This window comes from Oreochromis niloticus, linkage group LG7, assembly GCF_001858045.2.
Source record: "Oreochromis niloticus isolate F11D_XX linkage group LG7, O_niloticus_UMD_NMBU, whole genome shotgun sequence".
NCBI classification, from domain to species: Eukaryota; Metazoa; Chordata; class Actinopteri; order Cichliformes; family Cichlidae; genus Oreochromis; species Oreochromis niloticus.
The window spans coordinates 26,438,167-26,451,353 of record NC_031972.2 but is presented as its reverse complement, the minus strand read 5'-3'; the positions used below and the strand labels follow the sequence as shown (position 1 = coordinate 26,451,353).

General features: G+C 39.8%; 1 protein-coding gene across 3 annotated transcripts in view; it reads right to left on the bottom strand.

Moving 5' to 3' along the window:
- Positions 1-13,187, bottom strand: part of LOC100711647 (tankyrase-1) — a 105,953-nt gene that overhangs the window by 34,801 nt on the left and 57,965 nt on the right. For all 3 annotated transcript variants that reach the window (XR_266090.4, XM_019361227.2, XM_005451397.4), the window contains 7 exons: positions 7,006-7,100; positions 5,934-6,000; positions 5,491-5,677; positions 2,941-3,062; positions 2,763-2,854; positions 1,590-1,668; positions 503-674 (listed from right to left, as the gene is read on the bottom strand). Coding sequence is in view for 2 of the 3 variants with exons in the window: in XM_019361227.2 (XP_019216772.1) it covers positions 503-674; positions 1,590-1,668; positions 2,763-2,854; positions 2,941-3,062; positions 5,491-5,677; positions 5,934-6,000; positions 7,006-7,100 (814 nt within the window). In the remaining variant the exon portion in view is untranslated. The remainder of the gene's footprint in view (positions 1-502; positions 675-1,589; positions 1,669-2,762; positions 2,855-2,940; positions 3,063-5,490; positions 5,678-5,933; positions 6,001-7,005; positions 7,101-13,187) is intronic.

Genomic DNA, 13,187 nt, shown 5'->3' with positions numbered 1-13,187 from the left:
ATCTGACAACTTCTTCTGTATCCATAAAGATGAGCTTTGACAGTTCAGAATACATCAATAAAGAGGTGCTTTGACGAACATTGGCATATTTTTCAGTTTTTCCAAATGTAGCTGCACAAGCAGAGCTCATCCTCACTAAATCCTGATGCAGTCATTTTGTTCTATAAGCAAGTCTGGAATATGACAGAAACCACTCAGCTCAGAAAAGAGCTTCAAGGGTTAATTCCCGTTCAAGGGTTAGTCACCAATTAAAAACTGATTTCCTTTAACCTGGAAACACAGGAGTTATATACTGTGATGCCAAGTTTCTTCCAGATCTGAGCAGGTGAGTTGTCTCACTCTGCGTTAAAATCTGCACCTCCAGTCTGAAAATATCAATATTGGCCTTCACAAAAACAATTCCAGTTAATCCCATTATTTGCAACTGGTGCATAGCAACGCTTCTGCATGCACATCCACCCACTCACTCAGCAGCCCCCACAGAAACAAATGGGTGGCCTACCGTTGAGTATTTGCTGAACAGCTTCGTTTCCCATTTGAGCAGCGGTGAAGCCCTGCAGCGACACCAGCGAGGCGTCTGCCCCGTATCCTAGCAACAGCCTACAGGTCTGAAGGTGGCCTGCCAACGCCGCACGATGCAATGCCGTCTGACCCAGTGTGTCCAGGGCATTCACCTGCAAGAACAAAGACCTCAGAATAATGATTCAGAAAGGACGTCTTCAGTTATAGTCATTAAAAAAAAAATCTGAATCTGTAATTTTATCACTCTCTTATTACTGATCAAGTGCTTAGGTTTCCTCATATTTATGTCATGTTCAGATAATAATGTTCCAAATAAGGTCAGCTCGTTTCCAAATGAGACACTCATAAACAACTGCATGTTAACCTCATCTCACAAAAGGTCCAGAAAAATGTACAAAAACAAGACTTTTTTGGGTTTAATTATTGAAATATGTAAATAAATATGATAATGTTGACACAATTATGTGACAAGCCTCAGCACAACTGAATAACAAAACATGCCACAACAACCTTGGATCTTATTTGTAGGATTCAGGGTGAAATAATAAAGGGTGCAATATTATTCTGTGCATTGCAATAGAGTCAGTTGTATGAAAATGAGAAACTATTCATGGATAAAAATGTTTTTGAGCAAATCCAGCAAATCAAGGTACATCATCACACTGATGCACATAAATATACCATTGAGCGCCTTGATTGTAGAGCATTCTCACAGTGACGCAACCACAAGTGCTGCTAAAAATCTGGTTCTTTCTCCAAACTGAATTCACAATGTATGCCTGCTGAATAGCTGAATAAAAATGCCATCTTTAGAAAAACACCGTTGTTTTGAGGGTCTCACACCAGATTGTTCAGTTTGCAGAAACATTTACCCGAAACTTTGGGCAGTAACACAGTAAAGTGCTTCTTTTTAGAATTTTTTTAATGATGATTAGTGTGAAAAACAAACTCACCAATCCTCTCCATTTAACATTACCGGTGAACAACCACTAAATTAAAGCACTTTGAAATTGGATGATTCTTTTTGATACACTCTCTATACATGGAGGAAGAAGAGTAAGACATACCTTTGCCCCATGTTTCTGTAGCACCTCCATAATGTCGTTATGCGCCCGCTCAGCTGCCACGTGAAGAGGAGTCATGAAACTACAGAGGGGAGGGGAGAGCATTAGGGAATAAATATAACTGCTCAACTTTAGATCGTTCAGATTGTTTGTAAAACAAAATGCAATGCCCAAACGTTCTCAGAATGAGGTTGGATATTATCACGAGTCATCAACCCTGAGATGAAGTCAGCCCTGTTTTTGCACTCCATGTACTATAGTACTACATTTTTTCTGGGTTAAAAAACAAAAAAGAAATTTACAGAATCATCTATTCAGCAATGCGTTTATTCTGACTTTAGTATAAGGTATCTATATGTATTTATTTATATATATATGACACATTCGTATGACATCATTTGTTGCATGGTCCGCTATCAGTGTAGCTTCAGTCCCACTGCTGTAAGAGCAGCAGGGCTGGAGAGCCCAACGTGTGAAGAGGCCCATTTCTAAGAAATTTCCAAGAGAAAGCACTGAATCACCATGTCCACTGACCAAATCAGTTCTCATTTGTCACTATGCACATCACTTCAGCTTAGCAGTACTTTATTCTGATACCTCACTTAGAAAGCTATTAAAGTGGATTCCTGTACTCTTCCTTATTCCTGTCATGCAAATATACTGTTACAAGTGGTCACTGCTACTAAACATGTTCAGTCAACCACACTTAATCAGGAGCCAGTCTATTTTGAACAGAAAACGTATCATAATCAAAAGGATTATTGAGGTCTATGAATCAGGAAAGCCATCTAAGCCATCTTAGAAAAGTCCAAAAATGAAAATATGGAGCTGGAAATAAACATTATAGGTCATATCTTAAGCTTTAAATACTGGAATTATTCAGGACAGTTTTGTACTGAGCTGAAGCCCGAGGCTGGCAGCAGACTGAGTGTCTGAAGAGCAGACGATTTCTGTCGGCGCTGATTGTCAGGTCGTGTGAACAACGGTGCGTTCACCTGCTGAAGTGTCTCTGAGCAGTGATGCAACCACTTCGCCTTGCAATGGCAATTCACGTCAGCAAAGTGATTGGTGTTGTTCACCTCTAACATAAATCCACTGCTGGAGTCACCTTGACAAACATATAATGCTCTCACTTTGTGTTTATGAGCCGTGCATGCAGCGGAAAACAATACTCACTCTTTATTCTTCTCGTTGACGTTGGCACCTTTCCTCAGCAGCAGCTCGGTCACCTGCTTCCTTTTGGGGTGAGGCGACGCTACTGCACAATGCTAACAAACGCACATGAAGCACACGTCATCTCAACACGTCCGCACCAATATAAGAGCCCGTGTTTTAAAACGCATTCAAATCTTACCAGGGCAGTTTCGTGTGTGTGTGGGTGTTTAAAGTTGATGATCTCCAATGCCAGGGTCTTCTTAGCCTTGGCCATGTCGGCTTCTCGAGCAGCTTGAAGCAGCGAGTGGCCCTTAAACTCATCTGAACACACACGCGCACAGAAAATGTCAACATTTTTATAAAGAAAACAGCTTCAGTTGTCATTGTGAGGTTTCCTACAAAACAAAAGGCTGCAAATGATGTAGCTTACCACCCAAAACCTGAATTATGACGCTCTCAGCCACTGTTACAATATATTATTCTACTTGCAATGACCCTGCAGCATAACAATACTTCAGAAAGATAATTTCATTTTTTTTCCCCCAACCAGAGAGCTAATGACATATGATGCAACAGTCTCTGTGGTGGAGTTGGAGCGGAAAGAAGTGATTATCCCCCCGGGGTCTGGAAATTACAAACAACAAACTATTTTGCTTCAGAAGCATTTCAGGCTGAATAAAAGGAGCCCGTCCTATCTACGGACCGAGCCAACAGCATTCATGCATTTCTAATCAGACGTTGAGATAAATGGCGCCATCTTCAAGGTCACGTGGTTAAGAAAGAAAAAAATTAAAGACGTAGAAGTACAGCCGATGAAAGGGAAACAGTAGCGAGTTATGACATTTTTGTTCTGCAAAACCCAAACTAATTTTTCATAGCTGCTGGTCAGAAATACACAGATACTCTGCAATGATAAAGTTTGCCACCCCTTAAAATGAAGAACTTGACAGCCTTTCCACAAGGCTTAATTAGTGTCTATGAAATGTTAAAATAAATGTAAAAAGTAAATAAAGAATTCTCTTTTCGCAGTCTGTGCTGGTTAAATAATTTATTCAGAGAAAAAAGAAAAATACGAGATGAACTGCATGTCTGCTCTTTGTAAATGTAACCATATCCATAAACTGTTTAGAAAAGATGGACAGAGCCACTGGTTTGTCCCATTTTGAAACCATTTTTAGCGGTGCATCTGTTGCCGTCCTGTTTTATTTTCCTTTTTTGCTGTTTTTTGGACCCTGAGGCAAGATGCAGGCATACAAATACCAATAATTAAATAAAGCGGAACACACATTATTTGTCAGCTTAAATTAAAACAAAAGCTCCAAAAGGCACGGACACCATAAGCATAACTGGGAAGCTCAGTAACTTATGGGAAGCTTAGCAGATAGTAAGTTGAACACTTAAGTGCCATAAACTGCAGTTCCTGGATTGGTTCACTTTAAAGTAGCTTCAAAACCAAGTCAATCTAAGTAGATTTGCCCAAAATTTGCCCAACTTGAGCACATTAATGTTTCTATACTAAGTTTTCCCCTTCATAACAACTGTACTTTGTAAGCTACTAACCAACTGGCTTAAAAAATATATCTGTAGCTGGCAACATCAGATCTGTCCAGGAAGTCTTTGTTTTTATATTTTTGTATTCCTGTGATGAGTCTGCAGCAAACGCCCGGCTGAGATGCGTTTTCGACAACACAGAATCATCAAAAACGAACCGTCATCCTGCAGTTGTGAAAACATTTCTGATGGCTTATGATTCGCGTGGCATTTGATTTTTGTTTTGATCTGCTTCATCACGGAGATGAGGCAACAAGTGCAGCGAAAGAAAAAGAGAGCTGACCCACTAATTAACTCGAGTTGCAGAGGGCTTTCTGGCAAAAACAAAGGATTATCCAACCCGTTTTTACTCTGCGGTGGCTGCGTCCTGAAAGTACGATGAAAATGAACTTAATTATGGTGTAGTCTCTATTTAATTAATACATCACGGATCTCTATTCAAATATTAGTTGCAGTGTAATGTGAACTGAACTAATATTACAAAGAAAACAGATAATTTCATAAAGGACACGAGTATATAAGCAGTTTATTTACATATTATAATATAGTAAATAAACCAAAATAAAATAAACTAATTTAAAATCAGGAAGCTTGTTTGTGGAAATTTAAAGTAAAGAGTTCATGTTAAAACACAAATTGTGTAGTCCAGGTTCAAGGCATTTTTTATAATGAAAAATCAATTTTAAAGGCAGGGATTGGATTAATGCACCGTGAAAACACGAATAAATACAATAAAATGTTTTATATAGCCGAGGAAATCTGTAACAATTTGAACCGTGGCTGACTTTAGGGATGGGAATCGAGTCCAATTCCCATCCCTGGCTGACTTTCATGTATTTTTAATCTGTGGCTTTTCCACTAGTCAAGTCCACATGAAGAAACAGGTGAATATGAGGCTCTTTCAAGAAATGATTCTACATCAAACTGCTGGCTATCAAAATAATCATATCAGTCTCTCTGTTGTACTAATAATCCCTTTGTTATTTGCTTCCAAGGCAACCAATCCCCTGTCAGAAAAAAAAAGAAAAAAAAGATTGAGACTCCCATGTTCAAAATAATTTCAAATCAACTGTTCCAAACATAGCCCGTGTAAATATGCCCTTTCTAAAACAAACCGTTCATTAATTCAGCACGATGACTCATTTCGCCGTGCTGTACTCTGCAGCTGCACTTTATGTAAATTAAGAGCCACACTCACATGTAAGTCTCTCCTTCAGCTCGGGAGTGGGTGCCATGTCCACAGAGCTTTTGCTGTGGCAGTTGAGCAGGGTCGGGTCAGCCCCGTGGCTCAGCAGCAGAGAGCAGACCTCCACTCGGTTTTTAGACGCCGCTTCATGTAGAGGGGTGAACTGCCACAGATCCATGGCGTTCACACAGGCCCCGTGCTGGCGAAGGAAAAAATAGCGGAAGAAAAAAAAAAAAAAGCACAGAGGGGATTACTGACAGCAGTTTTATCATTATTGATTTTGGATTGCTCAAAAGGGTACGATGCCATCGGTTCTGGTGCATGTTTACAATGAATGTGTCATGTTTTTAATGAACTAACAAAGCAGGTCTTAGGACATCATTTATAGCTTCTTATTATGAATTAAGGTCCACTGACACAGTATATTCAGAAACAGGATGTATGTGTGTTTGTACCTTTAGCAGCAGCTCAGTAACTTCATAGTGTCCATAAGAGCAGGCGTTATGAAGCGGCACCAGACCCCTGGAAAAAAACAAACAACCCAGAAGACTTCTCATTATAAACAAATATCAGTGCTAACAATTCTAAATACACACAAAATGTGTGCCGAGTTCAACAATGTGACACTTACACTAACATGCTGACGTTCAGTAAAAATACCATTTACCACATTTGATATCTTGGTCACATTGTCATGCTGACATCCTGCTAATCAGTGTTACACATCGAGTGCCTCAGATGTCAACATCATAGCGGCACTACATAAAAGGTTGAGGGTGTCTCACGACTTTCTCACACAGAGCACACGTAGCAGACGTGCTCTCGCTACCGGATAACAAGTTTGGTTTTGTGGAAAGTGCAGCAGGCAGGGACGCTCATTCATCTACTAATTCGTCTACTTTGCTTAGACTGTTTGAACTGAGGATCATTTAAAGTCCAGTCCAGCTCTACTGCACATGTGCATTCTCGTGTCCACCTCGGTCAGGTGAGATATAAGTACCTTCAGGGTTGGAGTCTATAAGGGGAAAAAACGTAAATGACATTTGACAACCTCCCCGCACCCCTAGTGACAAGTTTTGACATCTCAGTTTACATCAATAGAGTCGTGGTTTGACAGCCATTAGAATGGTTTCCAGGTTTTTGTGTAGCTGCATAAGCAGAGACCACCCTCACTAAATTTTTATGCACGCCCAGTCACTTTGTTCTATAAGCAGGCCTGAAATATGACAGAAACTGCAGAAAAGAGCTTCAAGGGCTTCTGCAGAATGCAGTGCATCATACTCTGTGCACGCCAACAACAGAATGTGTATATTTCCCCACCTAAATCTCATGATCCAATGAGATGGATTAAGGAGACTCATCCTACTGGCTATAGCAAAATCTCATAATTCTATCTCATAAATAGCGGTGCAACACTACCCCAGTTGTGATATGTTACCATTAAGATGTTTAGTTTTTAAGAAAAACCTGAATTCAGGTGCCTTTTCCCCCCACTTAAACTCCCCTTGTCGTTTTCTCTGTACATACCCTTTGTCCTTGGCGTGAACATCTGCTCCATGCTGTAGTAACAACTGAACTATCCTCACCCTGTTGTATCCTGCTGCCAGGTGCAGTGGAGTGGACTAAAAAGACAGACCCATAGAAACAGAGAGAGAGAGAAAGAAGGACAAATAAAAGCAAGAAGAGAGAACGAGGAGTCAAAGAGTGGGAGGGAAAAAAAGACAGACAGAAAAATAAATGTTAGCCCACATGTTCGCTCCACAGTGTGACAGCCTATCATCATGACTTCATCACCATCATTCCTGTTTATGTATGTGTGGGTATGTTTTCACTGAGCATCTTACAGTCTTAAGGTAAGGCTTCGCAAGAAGAAATGGGCTGTAGCAGTCTGCCTATAATTTCCTCCATAACACTGATGAAAAGCTGCAGTTCTGAATGCATTAAGATCTGACTGAGATGAGATGGCTTTAGCTCTTCGTGCAGCACTACAGCCTTTCAGCAAAGGCCATTCTTCCTGAAAGCTCGAGTGAAACGCAGACTGGTGCAGAAATGTTGCGGCAGCGAGAATGTTCCCATTATTCAGTCAAATTGAACTTGTTACAGGGAAAAAAAGTAATAGAAAACCTGCCTCTAAGTCATGATATAAAAGCCATTTTGCAGAACTGGATGTGCTACAGAGCAAAGTGTGAATGGACGTTGGATTAAAGCTACTAGATGCAGTGGGCTGATATTAAAAAAAATATATATATATTAGAGCACACACTGAGATCACAAGAAATGTGTTAAATTTTGAGCAGCTCTACGAGCTTAATGTCCAAGTTTAACAAAGTCCCTTTCACACATGGTACCTGACTTCCAAATCCTTTGGATGCTTTCTGGTCATTTTCTTTATAGACACGAATAAATGAAAATTCTGCAAAGCTGAATACTGATGTTTTCTTTAAAACCAACATACACCTTGCTACAAGAAAAGGTATATTATTCATGGGTCACAAGGTCAGTAAACTCAAAACAACATATTTTCCACCTTTACCTCCAGCAGAATCTAGAAATCAATCCAATGCTCTCACAAATCTGCTCTGCTGTTAATTAGGCCGTGTCAATACCATACTCTCAGTTTCTCAGTCAGTTTGTAACATGGCACATTATCATGCTGGAAGCAGCCACCAGAATATGAGTACACTGTGATCTGGTCAGCAACAATACTCTGGTATGCGGTGGTGTTTAAATGATGCTCAGTTCGTACCAAGGGGCCGAAAGTGTGCCAAGAAAATATACCCCCACATCATTACACCACCACCAGCCTGGACTGTAGATACAAGGCAGGCCGACTCCATGCTTTCATGTTTTTTTACACCAAATTCTAACTCTACCATCTTAATGTGACAGCAGAAGCTGAGACTCATGAGACCAAGCAATGTTTATCCAGTTTTCTATTGTCCAAATTTGGTGAGCCTGTGCAAATTGCAGCCTAGTTTACTGTTCTCAACTTACAGGACAGGCACACAGTGTGGTCTTCTGCTGCTGTAGTCCATCTGCTTAAACGTTCTATATGCTGTGCATTTAAAAAAAAACTCTTCTGCATACTTTGTTTATAACAAGCAGCTTTCTGAGTTATTGTTGCAGTCCTGCCACTTTCCTCTGACACTTTGCGAAACAGGCTGAAAGAATAAATAGATAATCTTGAAGGGATGCAGTTCTGATTGGGTAAAATTGGTTCATGATTACCATCCCACGTTTATGTTAAGGCCACCATTATGTCTTTTTTTTTCCATCTGTGTTTCTGATGAACAATGCTTAGTATCTTATTTTAGCATGGCAGATGACTCAGATTACAGTTACACTTGAAAGCCTTGGGCACCACTGCTATAGTGAGGTAGTGGGGGAAAAAAAATAACACTTATACACATTGTTAAAAAATTATCACCACAGTTGTTTAAATTATAGCAGAACTGAGACAGCAGGAGGGTTTCAAAACACAATTTGTCCTTCTACTTAGCCTGTACCTTTGACTTCAATTAAAATATTTTGTTATGAAGTCTAAAATTACTTGGAAACCAAGATTTTTTTTTAAATTAATCTAATAAATGTAGGTTTGGATTTTTTAATAATAAACACCTTCATTTAGAAACTGCATTTTGTGTTTACTTGTGTTATCTTTGACTAGTTAGTTTGATGATATGAAACTTTTAAACATTCCAAAAAATTGGAAATCAAGAAGTGGGCAAACACTTTTTCACACCATTGTACAAGTGTTCCCAACTGTGAGTGAGGCCAAACAGTTTTGCCTATATAATTATATATTTGCTCCTTAACCAACAAATCTTTGCAGTGTCACTGGAACAAATTCTCTGCTCTCACTGAAGTCTGTTTAGAGTAAAATCTATGGATTATCCAGATTAGCCCAACCACAGTTTTTGGAAAAAGTTAGGCATTTCTTGGAATAAAATACTTATCACAGATTCTTCCATTGTATCATATACATCTCAAAAATGCTGCTATGCATGGTAAGAGGAACACCATCCTTCCACTATAACTAGTAAGATGCGTTTGAAGCAATCCATAAAGTGCATTTGGAAACTGTAATAGGTAATCTGAACAACCCTACCAGTCTCTTTAGCAGAGTGGCTGGCGGTTCATCATGTGGTTCATCATTACTCAAACAATGAACAACTCTATATGGAAATTGTATAAATGTAAGCTGACAATGTGAATAAAGAAAATGTCAAAATGACTGTAAGATAGCCTCATGTGTCAACAGGCCTTCAACTCTCTTCTCAAGCCTGCTCACTTATGCATGTGGCAAACATATTACAGACAAGGTAGAAAGGCAGCACACAATCCCAAGAGCTGATGGCATGGAAGAGAGGTGCAATCTTCCCTGAATTACTGGCGACCTTTCTCAAGAAAGTAGGCACTCTGTCCTGAGACCCCAGAGAACCTTTTGAAATACACTTCACTTCCATGGGGGATTTAGCCTGGAGGTAAGTAAAAAGGTGCCACCAGCAGCCTTGTTTTTCCACATCTGTTGTTCACAAAGGTAAAAGACCAAAAAACAATTAAAAATAAATAAATGAGTAATAATAAAAATAATCATCATCACTGCCATATGAAGCCACTGGATACTCTGACTGGTAAAATCGAGTTGTTCAGCGCAATCATCTGAAGGGATCAGGTGAGAGTGTGCACACATATCTTTTCATCATATATTTAATCACAGTGATGTAGGTGATTTTCCTAGCTAACATTTTAAGCTCTAAAAGTAAAAATGGCAGGTCGTGACGGGGGAAAGGCGAATGGGCTTCACCACGAGCTGTGTTACTGTGGTATGATGGCTGCAAAGTGGCACACTTTATCCAGATTATACAATAAAAGCTTCGTCTACATCCAACAAAAACTTTCAACCTCAAAGGACTGCATCAATCTGAGCTAAGCAAGCAACTTACCAGCAGATTTTGAGATGTCAACTGCTAACACTACAGATAAAACAACAAAAAGGAAAACAAGACTAATGCTAGTACTAAAAAAAAGTTGAAGTACAGCAGCACAACTAATGTTTTGCTGTTATAAAAGCCCATTAAGAAGTAAATCACAGGCCACTTAGAGAGAAGAGGCTCTTTAAAAAGTCAAACTACTACATTATTTCACAAGACTTTGATGAAACCCTCTGCAAGATCTAAAATACAAAAAAAAGTTCACAAAGTTTCTTCCAGCTTTTATAGCTGATGTTTTCCACCAACTAAACAACAGCAACAAAAGAATGTTTCCTATGTTCCCCTCATAGGAAACTCATCTCAATTTCAGAGGACATACTGAAAAATAGATCATCTCTGGTGATCTCAACTGCTCACTCAGGAGTTCAGCTGAGGAGCAGCAGCAGCGAGGCAGAAAGGCAGAGTCGGGTGGACAGATGGTACACTCGTATTTACAGGATGTGACAGCGGCATTTGGAAGGAGCAGGACATGGTACACAGCTAGTCATCAGCCTCAGTTTAAATGCAGTGAGTGCATTTGTGTGTGTGTGCACTTGTTTTTGCAAATTGCATAGAATAGAAATAAACTGGGAAAAAAATGGAAATATGTAAGCCTTAATCAGGTCCTCAGTACATCTTAAACCGTTAGCTACTAGTGAGTCATCGGTTAGACACACATACACACACGTGCATGTACTGTTGCATCACTGTGATGTTGTTGCCAGGGTCGGACTGGGTAGTTTAAGCTCCACCTCTTCAATCTGTCAACCCTGTGTAAGGAATGCGCACATGCATGTGTGTGTGAGGCACGCATAAAAACCATCACTGGCTCAGTTGATCTCATATTGGATTCCCAGCATAGAAGCATATTTGGAGTAAAGTCTTAAAAAAAGAGAGAGAGAGAGAAAAAACCCCAGCTCCGGTTGAAATCTCTATCCTCCGAGCAGCCACAAGCCAGTAGTGCTAATAATCATTTTTTCATCCACTGACCCATCCTTCATTCAGTGTCATCCAAGTACTCTCCACTGCAGCCCAGTTTTTCCCTCTAATGCTCTGAATTCAGAGAGCAAACATGTTTTCATTTCTTCTTGCCAGGCATCACAGTGACCATTCAGACGGCAAAAGAGATGAAATGTGGGTTTTTTGTTTTTTAAATGAATGCTCTTCAAAACGGAGGAACAGCAGGGCAACAGCAGTACTGCGAGCAAAAATAAAGGTTTTTAAATGAGACTGTGTTTAGGGAAGCACAAAAATTCTGCTGGTGCAAATACTGCGAGCAAAGAGGAGGACAGATTAAGGTGTTTACACACTTGCCTGTAATGTTTATGCACCAGATTACGTACGCATTTATGATGCAGAGAAATGTGAGTATGACATGTATGTATGCCACATATTTTTAGAGGATTATTGGCTACTTTGATTTGGCATACGAGCGATGCTACACATTAGTGCCGGAACATCTGATATACCGCCTGTAATTTTCTTGCGTGAATATAGCTCAGATGCCAGCTGAAGCTTTTCAATGGGGGGTTCAACATGTAACTAGAAAAATTTGCATTTCCTGCGAAAATGCTGTGTGGATGCCTTAATGCTGAAGCTGTCTGCTCAAAAACTGAAAAAGATGAAAAGTTGCAAAAAGTTGTATGGTGGTGGAAAAAAAAAAAATATTGCCCTGAGCAGGATTCGAACCTGGCCCTCCAGGTCTCAAGGCAGCCACTCATCTCACTGAGCTAAACTCACTCTGACAAAGAAGAGGTGGAGAGACGGACCATTCTGGTGAAATGAGCAGAAGCTGCTGAGAATTGTGCTGATAAGAGGAGAAAAGGCTGAAAATTTTGCAGAAAAGAGGTGAATCAGCAGAATTTCTGCTGAAAAGAGGTAAAGAAGCAGAAAGTTGCGCTGAAAAGACATGAATCAGCAGAATTTCTGCTCAAAAGAGTTTTTTCTGAAAACAGCTCAGACTTGTGCTAATAAGAGGTGAAAAGGCTGAAAATTTTGCAGAAGAGGTGAATAAGTAGAATTTGGCCTTAAAAGAGGTGAAAATTCTGCTGAAAAGAGTTCAATCAGCAGAATTTCTGCTGAAAAGAGTTCTGCAGAACTCTTTTTAGAATTCTGCTGAAAAGAGGTTTTTGCTGAAAACAGCAGAAAAAGCTGGGATTTGTGCTGAAAAGTGGTGAAAAAACTGAAAATTTTGCTGAAAAGGGGTGAAAAAGCTGAAATTGAGTTAAAAAAGTTTAACTGTTAACTGAAAGAAATGTTGCCATAAGCGGGATTTGAACCCCGGCCTTCCAGTCTGAGAACAGATGCTCATCTCACTGAGCCAAACTCACTCGGACAAAGAAGAGGTGGAGAGACGGACAACTCTGCTGAAATGAGCAGAAGCTGCTGAGAATTGTGCTGATAAGAGGAGAAAAGGCTGAAAATTTTGCAGAAAAGAGGTGAATCAGCAGAATTTCTGCTGAAAAGAGGTAAAGAAGCAGAAAGTTGCGCTGAAAAGACATGAATCAGCAGAATTTTTTGCTCAAAAGTGTTTTTTCTAAAAACTGCTGAGATTTGTGCTAATAAGAGGTGAAAAGGCTGAAAATTTGCAGAAGAGGTGAATAAGCAGAATTTGGCCTTAAAAGAGGTGAAAATTCTGCTGAAAAGAGTTCAATCAGCAGAATTTGTGCTGAAAAGAGTTCTGCAGAACTCTTTTAGAATTCTGCTGAAAAGAGGTTTTTGCTGAAAACAGCAGAA